Raw genomic sequence first — 11,815 nt, forward strand, 5'->3', positions numbered from 1 at the left:
GTATTTATAGTTCGAGAATTAATGGTTATATAAATGCAAATGTGAAGAAGAATCAAAGATCTAACATACTGTTTATATTAACAATTCTAGATATTGGAGATGAGAATTTGATTTGAATATTAAAATGGAAACCTAGCAAAGAGCTACATGTGGACAAAAACAATATCTGAAATTGAATTTAAATGTAAATTCATTTATTTTATGTCTCGAGAGAATAAATTTGAAAGACGAGGGAGACGAAATACAAATAAACCCACATTTCTACGTAATGAAAAGTTCTTTTCTAAAGGGAAAATCACATATTAATTAAAATGATTTTATAATAAATTATAGTGAGTAATCGATTACAAAATAAATTTAAAAAATAAATATATTTTTATATAATTAATTTTTCAATAAAATTATACAATAAATTTTATTATGTCAATAACAAAACATAAAAGAGATTAAAAAACATAAAAAATTTCATTAAATTTAGAATAACTAAGTATATTTCTTTGTAGATACCTTTTTTGTTGGTTTAATTGGAATATATTACACAAATTCACCCAAAAAATTGAAGTATAATATCTAAAAATATTATAAATAAATATCCTTTCAAATCAATAATAGACTGAACTATGACCACTTTGATAATGTCCCACTTAAAAAATAGATTTGGGTGCGCGAAGCTACTGGCCTCTTTGATAATCATGAAGTTTAAATTTATTAGGTAAGGTAATATATATTATGAATTTTTTTAGTTATTGACAACATACATGTATCGTACGTATACAATTGCTTGAACTTGAGTATGTGAAAGACAACGACATGAGGAAAGAAACGATTTAAACCATTTGGTTAAAGTTGTAGCGGGCAAAGTGTGATGGGTTTAATAAGCCGGATTCAAATAAAGGCTCTCACTCTATATGTGGGCCTATAAGTATATGCTTTTATGTGGACTGAGCTTCCTCTCACCTTCTCACATATGAATGCTTTTGTGCTGCCTAGAAAATTATAATATGAATTATAGAATAATTTATAATTTATAATAATTTTATTTGGCATGAAAAAACTTAAATTTTTTACGTGGAAATACTCAAAAAAATTCTTAAAAAATCCGATAAAACATTATTCTTCCCAATTAATTAATTGTGATTTGGTTGAATTTGTACCCTCCTCAAAGAAGTAATAGACATATTGCCAAATGGATAAGTTCAGCATCAATATCAGTTTCATAATTCTCAAAATCCCATTCATTGTGACATCATCAATGACTTATTGTAGGGTGGGTTATCTTCCTGATTAATTCATTTTATTTAAAAATAATTTGATTAATTAAACATTTATTATAAAACGAATAAAAAAAGTTAAATAATGCTTCTAATGTTAACGGAGTCCCTTTGTAGAAATTTTGAGGGGAAGCGATACTTTTAGGATAGACACAAATCTCCAACGCATATTTGTTAGGTGGTAGTTTTTAGGTCTTCCAAACATTGACCTACAAAAGATCGGACCGTCTCTAGGACACAGTTGTAATGAGTGTATATATATATATATATAATCTAAATCGAGTATTGCAGAAATAAGGACGATCCTCCTAATCTAATTTTTGTTGTTGTTGTAAATAACGTTATTTAAACTCTTGACCTTACTTAAAAGATATAGTATCTTATCCCACTAGACTAGTTGGTTGTTAGTAGAATCAAATATATTTGTTTAATTTGTATTTGAATTCAATTATAATTATTGATAATATTTTAATATTGTTTGGTTCCGATTTAAACGACCGTATATGATATATATATCGTCCTCGGTGGTAAATGAATTGTTGTTATTCCCTGAAGTTGTAGGTTCGAACACTAGGAATATCAAAGGTATGAACGTTCAATATTAAATGGTTAAGAGTTATCTTTAAAAATATACTACCTTATATTTACCCCAGATTAATCAAAACAAATATTTAAAATTTGAATAATTAATTTTAATTGTCTTGAATAATTTGAACATACAAAATTTTAAAAAATAATTTTTATTTAAATAAAAATTTTACTCTTATTACATAGTATTAAGGTATATTCTATTCTTAAAAAAAACAAGAAGCAACCATGAATTCTTAACCTAAACAATAAAACAAACTCAAAAACATATAATATATGTAAATATATAGGTCAACGTCATTTTTTACAAAAGGTCAAATGAGGGACAACTAATAAGATATAGCTTTTTATGTTTACATTGATTTGTATGATGAAATTAACCAAATGGTTCGTACTCGAAAGACACTGCCACGAAAGGAAAAGCGACGGTGGCTTGCTTCAGCCGTCCGAAATAGCTAATTCTTTTAAAGGAAACAAATATGAAGTATTTTATAGTGAATTAATGCACCCATTTATGAAAAACATCTTCATTTAATTTTAAAAGCAAAACTAACAAAGACTTCGGGATTGAATGTCCTTTTTTATCAAACAAATTAATTAATCATTTAATTTAAGACTTGATTTAATTAGTTTATATAATAATTTGAATTTTAACATCCATTGATATTTAAAAAAAAATATTCTATAAACTTAATTATTGTAAGAAATATTTGGATCAACCATCAATTGATATAGTGGGATGATGTATTAAATTCTTTAAACAATGTCATATATTTAATATTTAACGTTGTGAATACAATAAAGGGTAAAGTACACAAATATCCCCGACTATAGGATATTACTTTATCGAGTCATTCGACCATTAAAAGTTACAAAATGGTCACCTGACTATTCATTATGTTCCATACTCATCCTTTATCAGTTAAAAAAATTAATGGTTGTCTGAGTTGAACGTTAACATGCAGACTAATATATATAATAGTTATTTGAGATTATGATATCAAATTTTATGATATTTTAGTTAGCAAGTTAACGTCCAACTCAGACTGTCATCAATTTTTTAATGGAGAATGAAGAGTTTGAAACACAATGAATAGTCAGATGATCATTTTGTAACTTTTAATAGTCAATGGACTCAACAAAACAACTCTCTATAATTGAGGGACTATTTTTTAACCTTTAATAGTCGGAGGACTAAATAAAATATTATCATATAGTCGGGAGACCATTTGTGTACTTTATCCTATAATAAATTAGATCGAGAGGATTATCTCATGATAAACCTCGATATCACCTAATTTGAATTAATCGATAAGTAGATCAAATATCGATGGTTAATAAAAAAATTACTTTGAAATTGATTTGATTACATAGGGAAGTGGGTGTGATGATGGAAGTGAGTGATTATGACAAAATTAGTGAAAGGAAATAGGTATGGTTGCCACACTGGAGTAGCCTTGTATCGATGGTTATATTTATGATTTTATTTAAGCATGGAAAACTTTCAACTTATTAGAGGGCTTTGTATTACCATTTGAAAGCAAAATCAAATTTGGTAATGCGGAGCTTAGGTTCATAAAGTTGAAAAGTTCTTTCCAACACATTCTTAATATATCTTTAAACGATTAAACCCCAACCTAATTCAATTGCTTGCTTATTTATATCGCTTCTCAATTAAAAGAGTAAATTATCCAATAAAATACTAAAAATATTAAAAGTCATAATTTAATTGAGTCACACAATCATCTTTTATTTTTGGGAATTTGAATAAATTTCCTTTTTTTCTTCTTGGGTAAGATGAGGAAATTTCTATGCTGACTCCGACTCTTTGAATTTTTATTTTTTGGGGACAAGATTGCCTAACCATGTAAAAAACAACGGTCTAATTGACGGAACAAAACACGCAATCGAAGAATCTTGGGTCACCAAGAGTTGTCTTGTAGTAAAAGTTAGAACTCGGAACAATAGAAAACCTGATTGGAAAGTGATGTGAAATGAAACTAATGCTGAAATCAGCTCATTTGGTCAACAAACAACTAAGATTTTAAAGTTTATCCCCAGTTTAATCTCACCGAAATAAAAGAAATAATGAAATCAAGAGATTAAATTAAGGTTTCGAGAGTAATTTTGATTTTATTATATTATCATGATTGTAAATATGACTGATACTATTATAGTTATTATAAATATTATGATCGTACTTTAATGATTTTAGACAACACACCATTACTATGATATAACCACTATTATTTCGATAACGTATCGCTATTTAAATTTTTGCCGGATACTAAAACTATTTAATGAAAAATTTAATTACAAACTGAGGCAGTGGTTAACCCACCATTCTCTCCCTCAACGCCAGTGTCTCCAGGCAGGGGGCACGGCAGAATCTATCTACCTTCTCTTCCCTTTTCTTGTTCATCGATCCTATCTTTCCCATGCTTCGATTATTACAATTTTCTAAACAAATTATTAAAAGAAGTTCGATTATTTTTATGCGAATTTAAAAAAATGAATTCTAACCTAATCTCCTAATAAAAGCCTATCAATTCCTTCAATTTTCAGCTCTAATCCAAAAAAATAACTAACAACAGAAACTATGTTTCAGTTGTTTGGTTACTTTTCCCCCCTCTCTTTCTTCCTTTTCCTCTGTTTCCTCCCGCATCTTTGTTTTCCCGCCAGAATCACACCAGGACAGGTAACTGTCATAACGACCGATGATCACCACGTTACGTGGCTTAATTTTACTCGCTTTAAGGACGCCGAGAAAGGTAGCCACGTCAGCGGCATGTCGGAACTCAAGAAATACTTCCAACGGTTCGGCTACCTATCGATTCCAGACAACCAAAACGACAGCTTCACTGACGTTTTCGATGCTCAATTCGAATCAGCCATAATTTTGTACCAAAAGAAGTTCGGGTTGCCGGTATCCGGAAAGCTTGATTCCCAAACAATATCGACGATCATGTCGCCGAGGTGCGGCGTGTCGGACACCGGTCCAAAACTCCATGCAACCAAACACTTCGCCTATTTTTACGGAAGGCCAAGATGGGTCCGTGGGTCGCCTATGACTTTAACGTACGCTTTCTCGCCTTCGAACATAATCGATTACATAAGCTTGGCAGGAATCAGAGCAGTGTTTCAACGCTCGTTTTCGAGGTGGGCTTCGGTGATTCCAGTGAACTTCACTGAGATAGAAGATTACGGATCGGCCAATATCAAGATCGGGTTCTTCAGCGGCGATCACGGCGACGGCGAACCGTTTGATGGGGTTTTAGGAGTGTTAGCTCATGCTTTTTCGCCAGAGAACGGGAGGCTCCACCTGGATGAAGCAGAAACGTGGGCCGTTGATTTCGGGAAAGAGAAATCAAAGTCGGCTGTTGACTTGGAATCAGTGGCGATGCATGAGATCGGTCATATACTCGGCTTGGCCCATAGCTCGGTGAAGGAAGCCGTGATGTATCCGAGCCTGAGGCCTCGGAGTAAAAAAGTGGACCTTAAACTCGATGATGTTGAAGGTGTTCAAGCGTTGTATGGATCAAATCCCAACTTCAAATACAGCTCTTTGTTGGAGTCTGAATATTCTTCTAACAAAGCAATTGGCTTGCATTATAGACCATGTAGCTGCACGTTCTCATGGCTACTGCTAGTTTTCTCTCTTCTTTTCATGATTACATGACACCCTCTCTTTTGTATACAAGTTTGAAAAGAGATCTCTTTTGTATAGAAGCCACAGCATTTAGAAGAATGAAAGAAGAAAAAATAAAAAATAATCAGAGGAACAGGATACTAAGCATAAGTGCATAACTTCTAAATAAGTTGATTCAACTTATCTATGTGACCATTAATAAGGACCGATATATAATTTTATATTAAGAACGGAAACAAGATATTAATAAAACATATAATAAATATATAAATTTAATGAGAATTAAAAAAATTTAATCAATTAACAAACCCATCCTATAAATATAATTATTTTAAATCAGAATTTATAAAAAAAACAACAATCTCTTCTTTAATCACCACCACTAGTTGGATATGTGATTGAAACAATAAAAAGATATTCCATAAGGATATTTACCCAAAGATATAGCATAAGGTATAAAATAATGCCGGGTGAGAGGGTACGACTGTAAATAATGGGAATGCTGTGGTTAACAATTGAATGAGTAGGGTTTTGCTTTACTTCTTCGAATCGAAAACGGCACTGTGAGCTAATACCTAAACCCTGTCTTCCCGCTTTACTTCCTCCAAGGTTTGAGCTTCGATTAGTAAAGTTTTTCGATTTCCTCTCTCCTTTTATTATTTGCTAATGGCTTCAGCTTGCAAGAGCTTCATCAGTAGATCATCCTCCTCCATCAAATCCGCCTTTAAAACCAACGGTCCAAAATCCCCATTCTCAAGATCTGCCGCTGCTCCCTCCTCCACCCGATCACCTCTCCCCTCCCAATCCACCTCTCCTCTTCGCCGTTTCACTTTCTCCAGGTACCCTTTTTTGGTTTCCATTTTCTAGATTACAATTTCTGTAACCATTTGTTTCCTGAATTGGGAGCTATCGTTTTACTATTTTGAAGTTGTAATAATTATTTTTGTTTATTTTTTTATGATGGAAGGTGTCCTTCGGAGCTGGGATGTGCGCATTCACTGTTGCCGCTGCACAGTGCGGTGGCGGCGGCGAGGCTGTCGTCCTGCCTGAGCTCAACATCGAGGAGTTGCCGGGCACTTTCTCAGGGTACACTCTGCTGCACTTATCCCGGTCTCTAGTACTATTTTATCTGTTTTCTATTGTGAGTGGCTTTTTTTTTGCTTCTCATACTCTTAATATGGTTGTATATATATCTGCTCCTGTTTCATCATTCTTGAATTTGGTTTTGAATATTTCATGTATTAAGTTTGTTTTCCTCCCTCATTTGTTTTGCATATGAAGATATTACTAACATGACTGTTCTGAATGATTTTTTTTTGCTTATAAATGCTATTTCTGTGTTATAATTATAGTCGAAAGCTTTAAGGCTAAGAGCATGATCATATTTTTTAATGAGCATATAGCTAACTAACGTCAATTTAAAAACAATGATCAGATGAATGCCAAATTTTCTCTTTAAAATCGTTTCTTCTACAATTAAGAAGCAAGTACTAAGTCTCTCTGTTTCTATCTCTCTTACAAGCTGAGCATCTGTGGTAGACTGTCGAATTAATCGAAGAGGCAAGAGTGTTTGATAAACCGCCCAAGTCCCAACCTTGCATTAGATAGATGAGCCATGTAACCTTAAAACATGTATTTCAAAAATAGGCTTATGAGGTAAGTAGAAGACTACATAGATAGTAGGAAAATATGGTTATGATGCAAGTAGTAAGCATTCCTGAATTGAAAGTTTGGTTCCAAATTATACTTGAATTGCTACTTGAGTATTGCAAGTGATTTCTATGTCTGATCCCCTATAATAGATAAATTGACGTTTCTTTAAAATTTTGGTTGGGTTGAAGGTGTTAGTTCCGATTTTAGAGAGCATAGCTAATTAGGAAGTAAAATTCTAAACTTTTGTTGCTCAAAAGACGGTGGAAAAAATTCTAAACTTTTGTTCCTCAAAAGACGGTGGACACCATCAGATAAGTGATATTGCCTTCTGAGTGAAACACAAAAGGGCATATAAAATGGGGTCGGGTGTGCTTAATGATGCATAACAATGTCTGACTAGAATATTTGGTTCCTGCAGGCACATAAGTTCAATATGCTTGAAAGAAATAAAGTGGGAATTTACAGTGACAGGCTCATCTTCATTCTCAAGTACGAAACCATGAGTGCCTTTTTAGTGATCTTGAAATTTAATTATTCAGGATATGGCCATTATTTTTCACACTTCTCTTTCTATTATTTAAACCAGTTCCCTTCTTTATACTCTTCTTAATTCTGGAAAGAGAAACCTCTATTCAACGTTGCACGACCTCCCAGTGTAGTTGTGGGATTTTAACTCTACATAATATTTCTTGCATTTGTGTATAGTGTGGATTTTATCATCCTATCTTCCTGGGAATTATTGTTGCTTTTTTTATATATAGGATAAGATAATATCAATATTGACATGTTAAAGTCTGCCGATCCACTCGCCCTTCCATTCAGCTTTGTGCTTACAGTTCCTCCTTTTGCTTGGCATAGTCTTCTTTCTACTACCTGAAGTGTGGTAGTCTAGACAAATAGGCCGAGTGAATGCATTCTAAAAATTTGTGCAATAGAGGTCATCATATGATCATTTGTATTTGAGGAATCAAATACTGTGACACTGATTTATTTTATTTAGAGTGATTCATTCACAAGTGATCTAGAATACAATGGTAACAAAAATGTTCCTTTTTCCAGATGGAATTGATGGTACGTGAGACGTTGCTGTCTTCAGAAGGCGAAGCCTGTCTTCTATTTTTCAGTTTTGTTTGACGTTGATTTCAGTGGGAAACCAGTTTTAGATGATCTTAGTGACGTTTTTAGTGTTATGTTTAGAAGTTCGAAAACAGATATAATATACAGCATTCATTAATTTGCTTGCACTCAATTGTTGGTTGGAGTTTAATGCTATTATCAATGCTTTATTTACACATTGTGGAATGGTTTCTGCTAACAAGTCTCTGATTTGAGTGAATTCTGTGTACAATAGAGTTTGGTCTAGCTGTTCCAAGGTGACTTGTTAGAGACCATGGTTACGATGATACGTTGGAGGCGTGTTCGAATAACTGGAGCAGCAAGGACCTATGGACTTACATTTGGAAAGAAAATATTGTTGTCATTTCATTCTAACAGCAGTGGAGCTGATTTTGATTCATACAAGTTATAAGATTAAGAACAAAGTAGCCTTGTTTAACGAATTTGGGATGCTTATCAGGCTAAACCATCATGATTTTCCAACTTGAATAAGAAATTCAGTTGCCCTATGCTTTGTATCCCAAGTTAGGGACGAAGGCAAGAAATTTATAAAGCTCCGGGTAAATAAAAAATCAAATTATAAAGTTTTGAAAAATGAATTATTTATATTTATATATTCTTATAAAACAGTTTTATTAAATCATTTTTTTTTGGTATTTGGAAGATGCATAAATCATTTTTGTTTGATAAATCTTTTATAACTTATTTATTATAAATACTAAATATAATAAATAATATTATTCATTGTAAATTATTATAAAAATTTAATTAATATTATTTATTATAAAATTATTATTTAATTATTTATATTTGGTATAAGTTAAGGAAGATTTGGAGCGAGAGAAAATCAGAGATTCATGATGTTATTGTTGTTGACGTTTAGTGAGAAACTTGTGTCAATAAGGGATCGGTGTGTCGATGAGAGATGTTGGTGCTATAGTGGGGAAATGTATCGACAAGAATATTTTGAGTGTTTACTTTGAAGTGAAAATGAGAAAATATTTTATAGAAAATCAAATAATAAAATATAAATAATAAAAAAAGTGTGTTATCAATAAAATAAATTATATTGATTAACTTATTTCTGGCTAATTAAATATTAAAAATGAGAAAGAACATCTTTAATTAAATATCATAGTTACATGAAAAAAATTGTGTGGAGGAGAAGAGAGACCAGAAATGATGGGTGAAGTGGACAAATATTTAGTAGGAAAAAATGGGAGTTGTGCCCGTTAACAGTGCTCTAAAGATAGTTTAAATCTGAAGAGAGAGATGGCAAAACGTAATGTAGGGAGACAAATTTGTGAAAAAAGCTATAAAAAGATAATCAGAGGAGCCACTAAAAACAAAGACACCCCCCCTTTGTTACACCATCTTGCGAATAACCTGGAGAAAGCCTCCTAATGTTAGTTAAGTGCCAAAAGAGCAAGAGGTACACAGAGAGATAACCAAGAAAAACGAATAAACAAAAGTACTGTCATTTGGTTGCGATTACATAACCCGAATCCAAAAGGAAGAAAGAAAGAAACTCAAGTGATTTGATATAGAAAATCAGAAACAAACATTTTAAACAACAAATAAACAGAAAGGTGCTGGGTGTATATAACTTTTCTTTGCGTTTCTTTTCTTTTTTGTTCCCTGTTTGGAAGGAAAGAAAGTGGGGAGGAAAGTAAAGATGGTGGTGTACTTGAAAAAACTTATGCTTGAAGATGTGGCAATAATAGGAGGATTGGTAGGAGTGCAATTTGTTTATGCAGGGAACTCTGTTTTACTTGCTTATCTTATGTCGCTTGGCCTTAGCCCTTTCACCATTGTTATTTACTTCACCCTTGCCACCTTCATTATTCTCTCCCCTTTTTCTTTTTATTTCGAAAGGAAATTCATTTTCATGTTCTTTCTTTCTTTCTGGAGTTGCTTAGCCATGGAAACATTTTGAAGGCATCAAAATTCACATCCCATTCATTTTGCAGGAGCCGATGGCCGAACCGATTAACCTTGAAGTTCATAATTCAGTTTGTTTTAATCTCCTTTGGAGGGTAAGGTTAATTTTCATTTTACATTCTGTTTTAGTATTTGGATCATGCATAAAAATCCATCTAGAAATTAGAATTATTCATGTTATTGATAATCTTTGTTTCAGAATAACTTTGTTCCAATCCCTATTCCTCAAAGGGATTGATCTAACTTCACCAGCAGTGGCAACAGCCATGCCAAACCTTGCTCCTGGACTTATCTTTATAATTGCTTGGGCTTTCAGGTACTGTATTCCATTCATTTTTCTTCATGTACACATTAGTAATTAACACGTACTGATGAATTTTGGCAATGCTGATGCAGGTTAGAAAAAGTTGCTATAAATTGCCTATACAGTAAAGTTAAGATTGCAGGCACATTCTTGTGTGTCATTGGCGCCATTATAATGAGTGTAATGCAGAGCACCGTCTCGTCGGGAGATGTGGTGATGGATACCGTGGCCATTTATAACGACATTTTCAACAAAAATATGATCATCGGTTGCATGTACCTCATGGCAGCAGTCCTGGTTCTATCAAGCAATGTAGTATTGCAGGTAATCTTGAAAAAAATGGAGAAAAAATATAGGAGGTTGAATTTGTGCTTTTCTTTTTCTTTTTCTTTTTTCGCTAAGATATTGTGTTTTACAGGCGACGACCTTGGGAAATTTTCCTGCTCCGATGTCGTTGTGTGCGATAACGTCCTTGATCGGAGTGATTATAACTTCACTGGTGCAGTTGTTTGAAAATCATGATTTCGAATGGGGTTGGCCTCTTGTTAGTGCTTGGAACCTACTTGGCTTTTCTATACTGGTATGAAAATCTCATATACTGTGATCTTTAATGAAATATAAGTTAGTTAATACTGAATTCCCAAGCTCCAAACTACTATGAAGATACTAGTTTCATACCCCAAAAGCATGCTTATACATGAAGTTGTAGGAGCAGACAGAAACTACACACACTTCAGAATTTAAATGCACATCGAAAGATTCAAAACAGTAATGCACCTCGTTTTCTTCACCGATCTATTCGTTCATATTCGGATGCGCAGGGAGGAGCCGTGAGCGGAATTTGTGTAAGCTTCAACGGATGGGCAATGAAGAAGAGGGGACCAGTGCTGGTCTCAATGTTTTGCCCCATTGGAACAGTCGTAACAGTAGTTCTGTCTTTTATTACATTAGGACAGACCATTTCATTAGGAAGGTAAACCATACACATACAGATTTACAAATTTGCTTCCATGTTTGAAATCGCAAATGTACCAACATTCTATGAATCCATCTCTTGATACAGCCTTGCCGGAATGTTCCTCATGTTCACCGGCCTCTACTTCGTGTTATGGGCTAAAGGAAAAGAAGTTTATTGGCCGGGGAAGGCTTAACAAGCGAGTTCGAACCGGAGAAACGGAAACCTCTATTGAGCTAAAGAGCTATCTACTTCCCATACGAAGATCAACAAAAGTGAAGTTCCCTGACATGCAAGATCGACGCAGGCCATCTGAAGTGTGATGGAAGCTGTCACTA

At 33.4% G+C, this 11,815-nt stretch overlaps 3 protein-coding genes across 7 annotated transcripts; all 3 read left to right on the top strand.

Moving 5' to 3' along the window:
* Positions 1 to 4,423: 4,423 nt before the first annotated feature.
* LOC120155148 (metalloendoproteinase 4-MMP-like) lies at positions 4,424 to 5,554 on the top strand. Its single transcript, XM_039166729.1, has one exon. The coding sequence runs from the start codon at positions 4,459 to 4,461 to the stop codon at positions 5,536 to 5,538; it is 1,080 nt and encodes a 359-aa protein (XP_039022660.1). The 5' UTR covers positions 4,424 to 4,458; the 3' UTR covers positions 5,539 to 5,554.
* Positions 5,555 to 6,051: 497 nt separating this feature from the next.
* LOC120155151 (protein NONRESPONDING TO OXYLIPINS 2, mitochondrial-like) lies at positions 6,052 to 8,669 on the top strand. 5 transcript variants are annotated; one of them, XR_005518946.1, is made up of 4 exons: positions 6,054 to 6,347; positions 6,476 to 6,594; positions 7,580 to 7,650; positions 8,221 to 8,453. XR_005518946.1 is itself a non-coding variant. In XM_039166734.1 (3 exons), the coding sequence occupies exons 1-3, from the start codon at positions 6,175 to 6,177 to the stop codon at positions 8,536 to 8,538; spliced, it is 318 nt and encodes a 105-aa protein (XP_039022665.1). In that variant the 5' UTR covers positions 6,053 to 6,174; the 3' UTR covers positions 8,539 to 8,669. The 5 variants fall into 5 exon arrangements, 4 of the variants coding, with proteins under 4 accessions (XP_039022664.1, XP_039022665.1, XP_039022666.1 ...); XM_039166734.1 differs by lacking the exons at positions 7,580 to 7,650; positions 8,221 to 8,453 and adding an exon at positions 8,513 to 8,669 and having other exon boundaries at positions 6,053 to 6,347; XM_039166735.1 differs by lacking the exon at positions 7,580 to 7,650 and having other exon boundaries at positions 6,053 to 6,347.
* A 1,274-nt stretch (positions 8,670 to 9,943) lies between these two features.
* On the top strand, positions 9,944 to 11,686 carry LOC120155153 (WAT1-related protein At5g47470-like). Its single transcript, XM_039166737.1, has 7 exons — positions 9,944 to 10,167; positions 10,251 to 10,313; positions 10,418 to 10,534; positions 10,615 to 10,846; positions 10,941 to 11,102; positions 11,344 to 11,495; positions 11,586 to 11,686. Exons 1-7 carry the CDS (start codon positions 9,953 to 9,955, stop codon positions 11,671 to 11,673), a joined length of 1,029 nt encoding a protein of 342 aa, XP_039022668.1. The 5' UTR covers positions 9,944 to 9,952; the 3' UTR covers positions 11,674 to 11,686.
* Positions 11,687 to 11,815: the final 129 nt, after the last annotated feature.

This window comes from Hibiscus syriacus, unplaced genomic scaffold (genome assembly GCF_006381635.1).
Source record: "Hibiscus syriacus cultivar Baekdansim isolate YM2019G1 unplaced genomic scaffold, ASM638163v2 tig00111166_pilon, whole genome shotgun sequence".
Taxonomy (NCBI): domain Eukaryota; kingdom Viridiplantae; phylum Streptophyta; class Magnoliopsida; order Malvales; family Malvaceae; genus Hibiscus; species Hibiscus syriacus.